General features: G+C 39.4%; 1 protein-coding gene across 50 annotated transcripts in view; it reads left to right on the top strand.

Moving 5' to 3' along the window:
* MAP4K4 (mitogen-activated protein kinase kinase kinase kinase 4) overlaps positions 1 to 16,714 on the top strand; it is a 191,409-nt gene that overhangs the window by 138,554 nt on the left and 36,141 nt on the right. For 45 of the 50 annotated variants that reach the window (XM_049115404.1, XM_049115401.1, XM_049115409.1 and 42 more), the window contains exons 13-14: positions 13,713 to 13,874; positions 16,621 to 16,707. In XM_049115404.1, the coding sequence (XP_048971361.1) occupies positions 13,713 to 13,874; positions 16,621 to 16,707 (249 nt within the window). The remainder of the gene's footprint in view (positions 1 to 13,712; positions 13,875 to 16,620; positions 16,708 to 16,714) is intronic. The other 5 variants (XM_049115402.1, XM_049115408.1, XM_049115412.1 and 2 more) reach the window with 1 other exon arrangement.

The raw sequence follows: 16,714 nt of genomic DNA, 5'->3' as shown, positions 1-16,714 counted from the left end.
CCTGATTTCTTTTCTTCTCTTGGCCTCTGGGTCCAAGTGCATGTGTACATATTTTTCTGAAACTTCAGACTTCTTCACAAGAAAAACATTTTTTTTCTATAAATGCCTTAACTTTGGGAGGTTTTTAAAAAATAAATACCTCCCCTGTAGGTACATTTAAGAGTAAGGGATGAAAGGGGCACCTGACTGGCTCAGTCGGTAGAGCTTGCAACTCTTAATCTCAGGTTGTAAGTTCTAGCCCCTTGGCTATAGAGATGATTTAAAAATAAAATCTTAAAAAAAAAAGATATAAGGGATGAGAATAAAATTACATTGGGTGTAATATACCCTGCTGTTCTGTAACCTAGTTGTTAATGTAGTGGGATTAGTTCTACCCTGTAGTGGGGAAATACCTTTTGTACTACCTGCTCATTTAATTCATTAATACTGTTAACATTGGTATTGTGGTTACCCACAGCTTTTTCATTTGTAATTCATAGAAATGTTATTTCTATTTTCACTTGGGACTCAAAAAAAACTTTTGATTTTATTTTCTTTTTAGTACATACTTCACAGCTCCAAATTTCTCATTCATAGTAGTTTCCATTTCTCCTTAGTTCATACACCTTGTTGACTCCTATTTCTTATGGCAGAAAAAGAACCCAAACAACAAGAAAGCCTTGTATTGATACTAAACAGTGGACTTTAATGTAAATAACAACACATGGTATCTTACCCATTATTTAATAGTATTTTGGGGTTGGAGGAATCTTTGTTTTATGTGCTTATAGTCTGAATTCTGAAAACTATACTCTGTTCCTAGTTTAGAAAACCAGTGCCTGTCCAAACTAAGGAGACTGGAAATATTCAGCACAAGCTTGTGGAAGAAAACATAGGACTTAACCCGCCTCTGTAGGAAGGACACTGATGGTTATAGAACTCTTTTTGCAGTTTAACTGCAAACTCTTCTGTAGTATTTTTAAGACTCTTCTTGGTGCTCTTTGAACATAACAGGAATCCGGAGTGGTCCAGGGTTTTTGAAGTTGCATGTTGACCATTTGGACTTTATATGTGAGAATGCTTGAGTATTGAGGCTCTGGCTACTTATAGTACTTTATGCAATATTCTCCACTGTTCATTTAAATCTTGGGCTGTGCTTTCACTAAGGATACGATACAGGTTAGTTTGTTGGTTAAATCTTGGGCTGTGCTTTCACTAAGGATACGATACAGGTTAGTTTGTTGGTTTAGAACTTTAGCTTGAGCTCATTTGTTTGTTTGCTTTTTTTAATTTTTATTTATTTATGATAGTCACAGAGAGAGAGAGAGGCAGAGACACAGGCAGAGGGAGAAGCAGGCTCCATGCACCGGGAGCCCGACGTGGGATTCGATCCCGAGTCTCCAGGATTGCGCCCTGGGCCAAAGGCAGGCGCCAAACCGCTGCGCCACCCAGGGATCCCAGCTTGAGCTCATTTGTAACACATGCCAGGGAAGTTACTTTCAGGCCGAGTGGTAATGAGACAAGTGTCCACTATCCAGCCTCGTGAAGAGGAGGATTGCAAAGTGAAGGCCAGCACTGGCCAGAGAGAGAGACTAAAGCTTGACAGCCATTTTTGCTTTATTAGTTAAAGACTAGAGGATTAGGGATGTGTATGCTGAGAACTTTGTACTTTACGTGCTTCAATTAGCTCTTTAATTTCAGCTTCTCAGTAAAAGTTCAAACTCACAGTCACCTCTTGGCACCTCTTAACCAGGAAAGATGGAGCTGGGTGTGAAACCAGATGGAGCTGGGTGTGAAACCAGGAACAGGGGCAGCCTGAGTGGCTCAGTGGTTTAGCGCCACCTTCAGCCCAGGGCCTGATCCTGGAGACCCAGGATCGAGCCCCACGTCAGGGTCCCTGCATGGAGTCTGGTTCTCCCTCTGACTGTGTGCCTGCTCTCTCTCTGTGTCTCTCATGAATAAATAAATAAAATCTTAAAAAAAAAAAAGAAAAAAAAAGGAAACAAAACATTTGCATGAATAGAATCCACTGATTTGTATTCTTGGTGATCTCACTCCTTTTTACTACCCCGGGGTAAGTAAGCATTGTCTACACTCTAGGTCCCAGAAGGTAATTCTGGGAATATTTGGGGATATTTGAACCATAAATGGTTTTTAGCCCTTTATTGGCATTAAAGCTTCAATCAGAACTCTTTGGGGAATAGAGATTCCCTTTGTTATTAACAAAGTAGATAGAGATAGCCTCAGTCATAAGATAGATGACAATTAAAACTGAAAGGACAAGGGTGCCTAAGTGGCTTGGTTGGTTAAATGTCCAATTCTTGATTTCAGCTCAAGTCTTGATATAAAGAGTCATGAATTCAAACCCCACCATCGGCTTAGAGACTACTTAAAAAAAAAAAAAAAGAGGGGATCCCTGGGTGGCGCAGCGGTTTGGCGCCTGCCTTTGGCCCAGGGCGCGATCCTGGAGACCTGGGATCGAATCCCACGTCGGGCTCCCGGTGCATGGAGCCTGCTTCTCCCTCTGCCTATGTCTCTGCCTCTCTCTCTCTGTGTGTGACTATCATAAATAAATAAAAATTTAAAAAATTAAAAAAAAAAAAGAAAGATAATAATATTTGTCGGTGACTGGCAAAAAGAAATGGCCCAAATGTCGAGGTTGTAGGGAAACTGTGTACAGATTCTCCTTTCTTGGCAACTGCCACAAAATCAGGCTCATTGGGACTAAGGACCCTTGGCACCCACCATCCTGATTCTCAACCCTCTTTGCAGGTGAGTGGTTTTGCCCCTTACAGGTCCTTAAACTATGGAGATGTATATTTAAGAAATCAGTATGTGTGTTTTATACTCCCCTCTTCTTTGCTCCTTGAGATGTGCCGCTGCTAGGATCCCTCTCCTTTGTCTTCCTCCACTTCCCCCTCCTTGGCTCCTGTTTGAACTGGAGGTCTTAGAAGTCAACACAGGTAATTTCAAGGCTGTCTCTCAGTTTTGCTGGAAATTAAGTTTCTATTTCTGTTTTCCATTTTCCTTGTTGCTTTTGGATGGTCCCAGGCTGAAAGGGGGAGAATGCTGAGCTCAGGCAGCCAAGTTCACACTGGCAGCTTCAGTCCAGTCCTTTCCTGGACTTCACAGCTCCTCAAGTGGTTGCGTCTGCTCCCCAGTTCTCTCATTAGGACCCGTTTAGGGTATTCTCCACTTACTCGAAGTATTGCATCCAGATTCAGAACCCCATGTGGTAATGACCCCCTGCATCAAAAATGTTAATATGATAGTATTACCTTTCATATTTAGATGCATTGTCCTACCTCTGCCTCAAATAGAATGTTACCTCTAGCTAATTTTTTTCCCATAAAAGTTGTTCACAGGCCAGCTTTTTCTCCCATTCCATTCTTTACCTTTTTGAGAGGCAGGCACAAATGAAGAATACTTAATTGTATTGTCATTTTATCCTAATTTTTATGCTCTTTTTCCATTGAGTCTTGATTTGATATCTGTTAACTATTTCTCCCTACTCCCATGGCATCCACATATTTGATTAGCAGCATGTTTTCTCAATTCTTTGTTCAGTTTCAATACAAATATTAAGAACAAACCTGATCAATAGTCTAAGTTAAGATTACTATGTTAGTTGGTATATTTTGGTTATGTTTTTGAACCTGTTACATATTTCACTAAATTTCCTGTCTGGTTTATGCATCTTCATTTTGATCTCATGGAAGTTTACCAAATTATTACTAAAAGCAAGATATGTTTATCTGTGGTTTGGTGTGCTACTTTAGTAAACTTCAAGAAAAGAAAATTTCTTAGGGAAGGGTTGTTTTGAGCAAGGCCTTTTGTGCCATCATAATGATAGCACATTCTGGTTGGGTTTTTTTAAACCATGTATAAATAATCTCTTTAGTATAATAGGAGTCAAAACCAAACTTTTATTTCAGGGTTAGAATTTATCCTTCCCTTTATATTAAAAAAAAAAAGTTAAAATACCCCATTTCTCTGTCTCTTCCCAGTCTTTTCCCCTTTGGGGAGATGACCATGATACATGGTCATCTATTTTAGCCCTAGAGTTGGGATTTGTTACTTTGTGATTTTGATTGCCCCACATCCAGGGTAAAAGTTAGCATCAGCTCCAGCAGTTTATTTGCTTTTTCTTTCATCAAGAGAACCCATGCTTGCTTATATTCATTTCTATCATTTCTACAAATTCTAAAGCAATTAAAATTTTAGGGAGGTGAGTGGAAGTGGAAAAAATTAAAAACAAAGGAAAGCAAGAGAAAAATAACTTCTCTGTGTGAAGCGAGATCAGTAGTGAATCTAAATTATAGTAGTCAGAAAACATAAAAGTTTCTAAGAAAAAAAAATTAATAAACTGCCCCATAGATTTGTTAGCTGTGAGATCTTGGAAGGAAGATGTGGTGGACTCCTTCCTCCAGAGTCTTCATGTATTGCAAAGAAACAGGAGCCACTCCCTCACCCCTCTTTGCCTACACAAAGGCCTTTGGCAGACATGATCGTCTCACATCGAGAGTATATATTAGCATCTTTTTTTTTTTTTTTTTTTTTGACAGTTCCAGCTGTGGTACATACATTAGGGCGTGCAAGTACCCCTCCAACCCAGGCCTGGCTTTCTGTGAAGTCAGCGGCTCCATTTATTGACAGCGGGTAGCTAGCTGTCTTGTCTTTCTGAACTCCTTATAAGTTCTCAGGTGTTCTTTTGGCATCCTAGTCTAGAGTTTGGTTATATTTACACTTAAATTTTGTCAGAGTTCGCTTAATTCAGCAAATGTTAATTTGTTGCCTAAAGATGAGGAAGGGTTGTCTTTGGAAAGAAGCAAATACTTTCTCTACTAAGGCCTCATCAGAACTTGTATGAAAAAACCTCAGTGTTTGTTGATATGTCTGTGCAGTACCTCAGAAGTGCTTGGAGTTAGCTGAACATGAAGAACAGACTGGTTTATTAAAGTCAGTTAGTTTCTACTAAAGCCAGTAAGTCTAGTAGAGTGTGTTTACATGGACCTCACTGTTATCAGTGTGACATAGAAAAGTTTTTAGAATTGTGAGATGAAAGCATTACTTTTAAGTACCAAACTAGAAAGGGAACCTAATTAAAGCATTGCTGGATAAGTACATATTTACTTAGGCATGCTTGGGAAAATTTAAGAAATAAAGAAATCTCTTTACAATTTTAAAGATTTGGAAGTCACTTTACAGCATCATGCAGTTTTTCAGTTTGTTTGATTTTGTTTTCAAAGAGTGATTTAAGAAAATAATGATGGCATCAGTTTGCAAATGCTTCACAGGATTATATCATGTTAATCATTCTTAGCTGGGAAAGCCTGAGAGGGCATGTTTGTTAGAGTCTCCTAGGTTTTGTTATTTGAAATCACAGGCTTAAGGTTAATCCAGTATGAATTGATGTTACTTAGTTGATGGCATATATGTTTTATTTTTGGCTACTTTCTTTTGAGGTTCTATTGTAAGAGGCCAGCTTTTCACATTAATCGTCTATTAAGATATGTTTACTAAGGGCTTTTTTAATTTTTAATTATCCCTCCTCCCTTAAATTGAGAGCCTCTTCTGAGTGTAGTGGTTTTTATGGTTGACAATTTAAAATGTTGCTCTTGGTCCAGTTTACAGTTTCAAATGTTAAAGTATAATGTGGAAGAGGAATCCGTAACTACCTTGTTTTTTCACTTTAGCCATCAGTCTTGTCAACCAGTTGGTTTGCAAACCAAACCAGAACTTGCTTAGTGGGCTAGTCCTAGGAAACTTAGCACTTTTCACATTGTCTTGTGGATTTTTAAAAAGCATGTGGCTGTGTTACCTACGAGACTTGAAGGGGAGGGGCTGTGTCTACTTTATTTTTGTGTGCTCATTATGGTGTTTTAATATTTCTCAAGTGGATGAATCAGTCATCTGTAGTCCTAGGTGCATCTCTGGAAAGAAAGGACTTGTTCTTGAAATGTATGCCCATTCTTAAATGGACCTTTAGGCTTGAGATCTTTAATTTGAGTTTCAGAGACACCTGAAAGAACTTTGAAGGACCTTATAGAATATCCTGACTTGTAAAAGGGTGTGTTGTATAAAGTATGAGGCACTATCCAAATGTAATAATTATTGTTTAAGCCATTATGTGGTTTCCAAGGGATCTCAAAAAGATGACTCTAGGATTTGATTGAATCTTGTTAGGACCTAGAGATATGAACAGATTCTTTAGTCTTTTATTACTTTAAATGCTAAATGTTGAACACAAAAATCACAGTAATTTTTGTCTCGGATGCCATGTGTTCAGTGTGAGGGTTAGATTTAACTCAAAGTATTGTGATATTTACCACAAAGTGAAAAAGATGAGCAAAACATGATTCCTGCTCTCAAGAAGTTTGTGGTGGTTTGTGTGTGTGTGTGTGTGTGTGTTCATCTAGTAACCAAGAGTATAATACTTTCATAGGAAACAGAAGAAAGAGCCTCTCAGAGGTTTTCATTTGACAGTTGAGAGCATCAGTTATAGCCTGTTCTTGTTTGTAAGAAGTTTGCTTACTGTTATTTTATGGTGTACATTTTGAATTAAACTAATAATAATTTTTAACTGTGTTAAATAATTACATAATAACCATTATAATGACTTTGGAAAATAGTTGAACAAAAACATGATGCTTATCTTCCATTCATTGAGAAATCCTGGTAAAGTGACTGAACAAACAAAAACATAAACAACAAGGACAATGAGAACAAGAAAGGAAACCAAATTGTGGAAATTAGTACATGGAAGAGGGAAGACCGTAAGAGAGCTAGTACTGCAAATTCTGGAAGAAATGAGAAGCAACAGGTGGGGCTAGAAGCATGTATATGTGGACAGTCAGACTCACCCACCCCAGGCAGCCAAAGCCAGGCTGTTATGCTGGGTGTCCTTGGCAGGAGCAGATACAGACTTCTAGAAACAGTAAACAGCAAAGCCTCAGAACATGGAGAATCCCAGTACAATGAGGACATGGAAGGAGAGGTCCTGCAAGCACACGCACTTCCGCTCCCATAGTGCTGGCAGCCACACTTATCACAGATGCCACTTGGTGCCCAACACAGAGAGGGGATTGGGAGGATCCCCAAGGGACATAAGACCCCTGTAAAATGACCAGGCTGCCTTACATCACCTTACTCTAAAGCTTAATAGTTACCAAGTGCTTCTCCACAGCCTTTATAGTTCACTTTTTACTGTCTTACCTGTGAGTGGACAGCCAAGATTGTGGGCACTGAGAAAAGTTTTTGACACAAGGGATTCCAATATAAATAGAAAAAAACACCTTGAAGGAAGTGTAGATGACAGAGTTCTATACATTGTCTTGATATTTAAAAATGTCTAGGATGAAGAGATGATTCTGAAAGCCATAGTCAGGGGGAAGCAGGTTAGAGAGGTGTGCATGAGTCTTGTACTATCAGGAGTCTGAATGGTTGGAGATTCTCCAAGAGCACTTTTGGAAACTTAGGCATACTTGTGGAAATCAGAGGGAAAAATTCCTTCCCTCAGTCAAAATTATATGTACATTGTGAGGGTAAAGATTCTGGGGCCTGGCCTGCAAAATTGCTAAAACCTTTTGCCTTGTCCGCAAGCCTCCTCAAGAAGCTGTTGGAGAATGTGTTTCAGCAAATGAAGAGGAAAGGTAACAAGGGCTCTAGGAAACGGAATCCTGTATAGGAGAGAGCTCAGAAGGGCTCCTAGTAAGTTGGTGGGCAAGTGCGGAATATCTGAAGAGCAGGTGGTGTTGGCTGGCATGGGGGGAGGATAGGGCTATGAGATTCAATCTCTAAGAATAAAGAAAGAATACCTGATTGACTTTGACCACACTGGAAGGAGGTGTGTGGTAGTATAAGAGACTTCACATATGATCTGTGATAGACCAACAGAAAGCCAGTGAAACACATGAAAACAACAGCAAAAATAAAGCAATCAATAGCTTCTCAGAAAACTCAAATTTGCCTTGAGTATGGTTTTCATTTAACCAGAACTTGTCACAGGACTTGATTGGGAGCATAAGATTGTGCTTGTATCATGGATATTTTTTGGGAGAAATCAATAGATGGTATCTAAAGTGGAAAAAAACTTTAAATAACTCTTACAAACATGTTATTTAAAAACCAGCTTCTAGGGATGCCTGGGTAGCTCAGCGGTTGAGCATCTGCCTTTGGCTCAGGGCGTGATCCTGAGTCCGGGGATCGAGTCCCATATTGGGCTTACTGCATGGAGCCCACTTCTCCCTCTGCCTGTTTCTCCCCCTGTATATGTCTTTCATGAATAAATAAATAAAATCTTTAGGAAAAAAAATCAGTTTGTGTAAATACTATGGGTAAAGCTAGAAGCATCGGAAGTGGTTATACCTTGGAGATAAGAATTGGGGGTGAGGAGAAATGGGACATCATATTTTTGATATAAGCCTCTTATATTCTTTTTGACTTTTTAAAGTGCTTAGTACTTTCATTAAAAAATTAAAATGCAAGGCACGCTTAGGTTGCTCAGTCAGTTAAGCGTTTGACTCTTGATTTTGGCTCAGGATTGTAAGATCGAGCCCTGAGTGAATATGGAGTCTGCTTGAGATTCTCTCTCCCCCTCTCCTTCTGCACTCCCCCATGTTCCTTCCCTCTCTCTCTCTGTCTCTCTCAAATAAGTAAACCTTTTTTAAAGTTTCAAAATGTAAATAAAGTGGAAAAAAGCTACTTGTAAGATGACTTAAAATTTGCCTCTTAGTAGCATTTAATTAGATGAAAGTAGTCAGGATTTCCTCCTGGACTGGGAGCCCTGCCCTCAATGCAGTTGGAAACAACCAAGAAAATGGATTGTACACATCTTATCTTACCACTTTGCTGCCTCAGAGGAGAATGAGTGCTTCCACTTAGACCCCATGTGACCTGAGGTCCTGCCATTTTCTGAAGCTTTAAGTGACAACAGCTCAGGAGAGGAGAGATGAGAAGTGGGTCTGGGGAGTAGGCGGCCTAAGATCACACTTGTGCTCAGTGGATTGGGAAGGCATCCAGATGAGAGGGCTAATGTGGAAAGCCAGCTCTCCTCCTGGTTCACTCCTCTGCTGCTCTTCTGCACCTTCCCTTTTTCTTCTCTGAAGACATAGAGGAAATTTGAATCTGGAGGCAGATATGAATTGGGTGCTAGACTGCACCTGGCTGCCAGCTGTGTGGTGGTTGAGTGGCAGGCGGCCTGTCATTTCTTTCCATCTAGGACTGTTATTGAAGTAATTTCCCTTCCTGGCTCTCTGGAGGAGCCCTTACTGATAATAGCCAAAGCATCAGCAGAGATAGGGACAGCTTTGCTTTCAAATTAAAGAAAAAGCATTTTTTTTAATAATGAGAGGAAAAAGCAAGTGCAGCACATGGTTTTTCTTTCTGCTACTGTGATCCCACAGGTTTAAATGGGGACCTTCAACATCATCTAAAAATCAAAGAATATTTAATAGTCTGCATAGTATATAAAGAAATGGCAGTAAGCACATCTCTAAGACTGTTGTGGGTCTGTGTCTCTGTGGTCCTGAGGTATTGCTTAGAACAATGCAATGGCCTGGAAGGGTTTTTAATCATGCGTCCATCCTGTCAATAAAAGAAACCAAGGTGTAAATCTGATATAGATCCACTTCTATGCCCTTGCACTAAGTATGTATATTATAAAACATGCAAAAAGAGCTATCTTAAAAAGGGTGAGCTACAAATACAAGTAAATAAAAGTTCACTGTTTTCTTTTCCTAGACCTCCATTGATTATCTTGCTCACTGTTAGAGAGAATGCTGATATAGAGGCCTATCATCTTAGTTCTTCACTTCTCTCTTTCTCTCTTTTAATTTTGGTATACCAGGGCACTCTCCCCAGGATAGTATGGTGGGCAAGGAAGGGTAAAGTCCAGATCTTTTGAAGAGGAATGATTCTCTTACAGTTCATTGCTTACGAGATCTTTATAAAATTTTTTTTCACCAACTGTTGACTTAAAAAACAAAACAAAACACCCCATTGCAAACTCCACACCATGACAATTGGTAATATACACTGCCTCCCTCACACCCCCACTGCACACAAGTGAGGAAACAGGCTCGGGGAGGGGAAGTGGCTTGGACCCAGGAAGCAGAATCAGGACCACAAGCCGTATTCCTTGAGTCATCTCACTTGTCTTTCTAGGTTTCCGTGGTGTATTATAACTTCTCAAAGGATCCCTCGAACCCATTTTGGCTTCTTTGTTGTCTAAAAGTTGTAAAATAGAAGTTTAAGGTTCTTTGCCACTTTTGACCTGTTCATATTAATCTAATTTACTTGGAACCTAAATTCTCAGAAGCTGAGGGGGAATTTCAAGGGTGTAGACATGGCTTCCCTTTCTTTTTGTTTCCCTTTTCTTCGTTCTCCCATTTTCATCTAACTTGGAAGAAAATTATGTACATAATACCTCATTGGATAGCTTTCTGTCCACATTTTTTGTGATTGTGGGCTCTTCATTTCATCCAAAGGTGAGGCCCTTCTTACCTGGCCTGCCAGGTGTTTGCTAAACCCAATGTATTCCAGCAAGTCATTTCTTTTTTATAAACCTGAAAGTGTCCTGATGGTTGCCAACCTTGCCCATGACTGTTTTCAGAACTAAGCGGTGCTGAGTATCTCTGTAAAAATAGTAGAGTACACAAAACCACTCTCACTCCTCAAGATGGAAGGTTCTACAGAACTTCCATGTTCACCTCTTGAAGGAAAACATACCATTTTAAGCTTTTAAAACAGATTGAATGAGATTCTTTGTGTTTTAGATTTATCAGAAGGCTTTTTGTTTTATTTTGAATGTCTTTATATTCAATAGAAAAGTCAGAGGATGTTTTCCTTTGGAAAACATGACTAGCTAGGAATAACTGAAGGAATTAAATAATTTCTATTTAAAGCAAAGAAACCTGTTTTCCATTTGGCCAAAATATAATGATTTTTGTTACCAGTGTTAAAAAATGGTTGTGTTCTTAGCTATTGTATATTTGTTGTAAATTATATACTAGTAAAAACCACTCACTTCTTTTTGCTTCTAAATAGAAAAGGCAAAAGATACACAATAAAAGAGCTTACTTAATTTCCTTTGAAGTAGAAAGCTCTAGTAACACTGCTTGGATGAGATTCTCAGATTTCTTACCTCAAGTTCTGTTATGTTGCTCATGAAGTCATGGGGCTGGAGGAAATGGTTTTGTTTGTTTTATTTTCTGTTAGCTAATTTTAAAAAAGAAAGACCTCCCTCCCAGGGGTGCAAGGCCATGCTCAGGGCCAGGTGGCATGAACAGCAAGTAGCACCATGGCAGTAGAGAAAGGCCTCAGTGCAGAAAGCCTTAGCTCCTGAGTCCTTTGGCACATAGGTGGTTACTCTGTGTTGTCCTCCCTCTTTTTTTTAAGATTAAAAAAAAGTATAAAGGCATTAAGCTAGCAAATGACAGGCAACAAGTGCATTGTACGGGGCAGTATAGGTGTTCTAATTTAATAAAGATAACTTGGCCAGTAAAGTTGTAATTTCTAAACAGACAAGAACTCAGTTCTGTTTATGGCCCCACCCCTACCCACAGGAAGCTCCTGTATTTTTGTGCATTGAATTCTAAGAGCAGGCAATGCAGGGAAAAGAAATAAAAATGAAATGTATGTAATAAGAGAAGAAGGTGAGCCAAAAAGCTGACTCAGGACTGTATTGAGAATAGTGGTGATGTAGTACTCACCTGAGAGAGACCAGGTACCAAGTAATCCTCTCTATCCAGGGGTTCCACATGTAAGACATTTCTGTACATTTCTCAGGAAATTATTTTAAATGTTTGCCTTCAAGAGTGAATGCTTGTTACAGCGGTGGGCAGGGTCGGGGGAAACCCAGAAGGAATACTGAAACTATAATAAATACTTGCTTTTATACCCATTATAAATATTTGTATCTAATATCTCCAGTAGCTTCATCCCAAACTTTTTTTGTTTGTTTTTTTGTTGCCAAATTTTCTTATTTAATAATCTCAGTATTACATTGAACTTTGCGGTAATAATATCAGCTTCCTGTGTGTGTCTTAAGAAATGTCATGGCTGTGTATTCTTTAGAGCTGTGTAGTCTAACATAGTAGCCACTAGCCACGTGTAGCTATTTAAACTTAAATTAACTTCATTGAAATAAAGTTGAGGACTAAGTTTCTCATTTTTACTAGTCACATTCCAGGTACTCAATAGCAACATGTGGCTAGTCGCCACTCTATAGAATAATGCTGAGACAGAACATTTTCATCATCCCAGAGAATCTGTTGGATGGTACTAGTCTAGAGTCTAGAGGCTAACATTTTTCATATTCATGGGAAGAATTGGTTTAATTTTGTACTTAATACTGTGGAAGCACTTTATTGACAGATGTCTGGGGCTGGATGAGACAAGTGTCCAGACAGGTGCCCAATGTATGCCAATATTCTATTCTGTGGGGTTATATAGGATTACCTGGATTAGGGATGCCTGGGTGGCTCGGTGGTTGAGCATCTGCCTTTGGCTCAGGGCTTAATCCCAGTGCGGAGATTGAGTCCCACATCGGGCTCCCTGTTAGGAGCCTGCTTCTCCCTCTGCCTGTGTCCCTGCCTCTCTGTGTGTCTCTCATGAATAAATAAATAAATAATCATAAAAAAAAAAAAGGCTAGCCTGGATTAGGAAAGGCTGTCAGAGTGAGTCTGGTGATTAGTAGCACCAACCTCCCTGTTGGTGGGATACACAGTTGTGTCTGTTTAATACTATAGGGTGTTAGAGGCAGTGGCCCTTCCAGGTGGTGCTTGCTAGTTAGGTGACACTGGGCAAGTCCCTTAACTCTTCTTCTTCTTCTTCTTTTTTTTTTTTTTAACTATATTTATGTTGTAGACTTTTTAAAAGATTTTTCATTTATGTATTTATTCATGAGACACACAGAGAAAGAGGCAGAGACATAGGCAGAGGGAGAAGCAGGCTCCACGCAGGGAGCCTGATGTGGGACTCGATCCTGGGACTCCAGGATCACACCCTGGGCCGAAGGCGGGCACCAAACTACTGAGCCACCCAGACGTCCCTCACTTAATTCTTCTGAACATGTTTTCTCATCTGTAAAGTAGGAGTGAAATAACCTACTTCCTGGATATGTTACGAGAATTACATTAGATAATAGAAATGGAATAAAGGAGGTCAAACACTTGGCACAATGCAAGACTAGTGGTAAGCATGTGTGCAGGAGTGGTTTCTTACATTCATAGTAATAATCCCAGCATTTCTTATGCTTGTTGATGTCAGTTTCTCTTTTTCATGATATTTGCTTCCTTTCCTTTTTTGTTTTTGTTTTTTGCTTCCTTTCCTTTTCTTCTTTTTCAGTTATTCCTCACCTGTCTTTGCTCTACTTCTGTTCTCTTTTATTCCTTTGTCGTCTTTTCCTTCTGACTTAAGGGCCCTGAGTAATTCTGTTGGTGATATGCAAGGATAAAGAATCTCCTGTCCCTTGGTTGCTATAATACAGTGAAGGATGGGGAATAGTCTATCACCAAAATGGAACCACACTGTGTGAAGATTCGCAGACACACACCACCTTTGACCAGTATTTATGAGGATGCTAGTACATAGGGGCAGTGTGGAAATAGCTGGGCAGTAGAGCCAGGGTCTGTGAGCTCCCCTCATTAGCACCTGCCTGTAACTGGTCAGCAAACTGTCATGAAAGCTGTAAGGGGAAGATTCCTACTGACTACATATCTTTGCTCCCCTAGCAACAAAGGAGAGAGCGGGAAGCTAGAAGGCAACAAGAACGTGAACAGCGAAGGAGAGAACAAGAAGAGAAGAGGCGTCTGGAGGAACTGGAGAGAAGACGTAAAGAGGAAGAAGAGAGGAGGCGGGCAGAGGAAGAAAAGAGGAGAGTTGAAAGAGAACAGGTTAGTTCACAAGAGAATGTTCTACCCATGAATTTGTGAGGTTTGCTGCTTAGTAGAGTTGAGGGATTTGGGGCAAAAAGTACACGCATGTGTATGAGCACCTACAACACATTCAGGACTTGAGAGGTTTCAAAATGATGGAGCACAACTTGAAGCATAGCAATACATTGAGTCTCATCTTTAAAAAAGGGCGGTTAAATCTTTACATTTACAAACATTGAAACCCTTTGAGTCGTCTCCAGTGTGATACCCAGAAAATTTCTGAATATGTCTTCTGGGCTTTGGCTTACATGCTTTGAACCCCAGATATCTGGATGATGATTAGCCTTTTTTGTAATGACATTAGAAACCAACCACAAGAAATGTTTGAAGTAGCCAGTGGCTGAATATTGTGATAAACATGGTTGCTTATAATGCAGTATATACGGATGTGGATCAAAAAAAACTAATAACATTGTGGTTTTGTTTAGCCAAAAAAGATCATCATGTTTTGGTAATAAGTATATTGATGCCAGCTATAGTTGTCTATTTAGAAGTCTCTGTTCCCTGAACCACCTGTGCAAATAAAACCTGACTGTACTTTTGTGTCTGTGCTGTCAATGTGAGCCCCTCAGAGCCTCTTCACCTCTCCCGTCTTTGAATTGATCATTCTTTGTTATTAGGTTTTAGTAAAAGAAAAAAGATATGAATGGGGCCAATTTAAATAATACTTGAAATTCATCCTTAAAATGCTTATCAACAACGGTATTAATTTCCAAAGTTGATTATTCCGCTGTTTTCCTCGGTACTAATCATATGCTTAAGCTTCTCTCCATGTTTTCCAGTTCTTAGGAATTTAAGTGATACTTTTCATTTGTTACCTTATTGACATTATTGGCTGTGATGTATTTTGGGTTTTTGTGGTAGTTGTTCTTTTGGGTTTTTTTCCACGTTCTAATTTTTACTTGGGGACTGCAAAGAGGAGTAAAAGTGAGCTTTTGAAAATTAAATACCCTAGGGATAAATCTTGTAATTAGATGGTGAGAAGAGGGTATGAGAGTAATACTTAATCTTTAATGTTCTAATGGCAGTCATTAGCTTTTGAGTACAGCAAGTATTCTTTACCTCTTCCTGAAAAAAATAATAGCATCAGAGTAGTTTCATTCTGCTTTCCTTATTCTTTGTAAAATAATCCCCATGTTAACAGTGATGTGAGAAATGTGTCATTTCTGCATTGTGTGTGCATGTTTGTGTACATGTATAATTCTGTGTGCTCACTATTTGTTAGGACCTTTATGATTTGGATAGATGTGAATTTCCTGGTTGTTCTTGTGTTTTGGAAGGCAAAAACCAAACAACTGTGCCACTTTGATCTTTTAAGTTACAATTCAGTTCTGTCTAGTTCAATGAGATGAGTTGGAATTCAGATTTCCTTTCTTAGCCATTGCAGGGGAAGGCCACATAGCACGCAAGGGCAGTGCTTGGCATAGCACGTGCAATGGAGGGAGGGGCTTGGAGTCCAGGTTGGAATCAGATTGGCTTTTTGGGGGGAAACTTATTTTGTAAGATAAGGGTTTCTAAGGAAATATGTATGTCATGATTTGTGTTACCCAACATTCTCTCTGCCAGAATTATTGGTTAACTAAAACTTCTGTCCAGCCCAGGTATATGGCTATTTTTATTTTAAAGTGTGTGCCATGGTACAAGTGGGTGGTCAGCATTAGACATGGTAAAGCGATCATCTGAATTTCAGAAAAAAATTTCTCCTCATAGCCCTTTAGTCTACTCCTCTTATGGAGTAGTTGGCTTTTTTTCCCTTTTAAAAAGGAAGGAAACTTCTTTCATTTGTATTTCAAAGTTGTTTCATGTCTGTCGCCTATTTGAGCCTCACAAAAAAATGTTGAGAATTCTGAGAAAATATTCTTGATACTCATTTGAGTCAAATGAAGAGACTGAGAAAATGGGAAGGCTTTCTAGGGGTCCAGGTCTCTTGATTTCCTAGTCTCTTAAATATGCATGCAACTTTAAGGCTGGATTTCTCCTCTTTACATATTTTGAGTGTGTTTGCCTGTTTTCATTGTTGCAGAGACTTGTTCTCCTCCCCTTAAAAATAGGCTCCTCCCCACCCCCACCCCTTCACCTGCCCTAGAAATACACACACTGTCTCACAGTCTCACCATGAAGAGCCTGGGCCTGTATATTTGTGAGAAATCACCTGAGTCTGGTGTCTACAGAGCATGGCTTTCAGAATGTAGTCATTCTGGGTACCTTCTGTTTCATCAGAGAAAACACAAATCATGTTTGTTCTGTTTTAATATTAAACAGGTTTTGGGCTGGGGTTTTAAAAATTGGCAATCTATGCCAGTTATAAATAATGACTAATAAGAGCCCTCTGGGGCAATGTGAACCCCTCTGGTTTCTTACCTAATTAAACTCTTGGTTTCTTTGGAGTCTGCCATCCTTAAGAGGAATTATCATGGTTCTTTGAAATCTTGCATTTGTATTTAAGAGCTGTGTTTGAACAAAAATTTTTAGATACCTTTGTGTATATCAGTGGAGTGTATATCATCATTTGTTAGACTCTTTAGGTCTTGGCCAATTTGAACATCTTCGGAAAAATCCTTCAGCATGCACTTTATAATATATTCTTCACTAAGTGTATTGCCACTGAAGACCATTGGGGCAAATGGTTCTTGGTGCTCCATTCAGGTGGTTCTGATACTTTCCTTTTGGATAAATTGATTGCTGGGTAATTTCTGTGTGACAGGAGTATATCAGGCGACAGCTAGAAGAGGAGCAGCGGCACTTGGAAATCCTTCAGCAGCAGCTGCTCCAGGAGCAGGCCATGTTACTGGTAACGC

Source organism: Canis lupus, chromosome 10 (genome assembly GCF_003254725.2).
Source record: "Canis lupus dingo isolate Sandy chromosome 10, ASM325472v2, whole genome shotgun sequence".
Lineage (NCBI taxonomy): Eukaryota > Metazoa > Chordata > Mammalia > Carnivora > Canidae > Canis > Canis lupus.
Note: the sequence above shows the minus strand (reverse complement) of the source record. Positions and strands in the feature narration are given on the sequence as shown.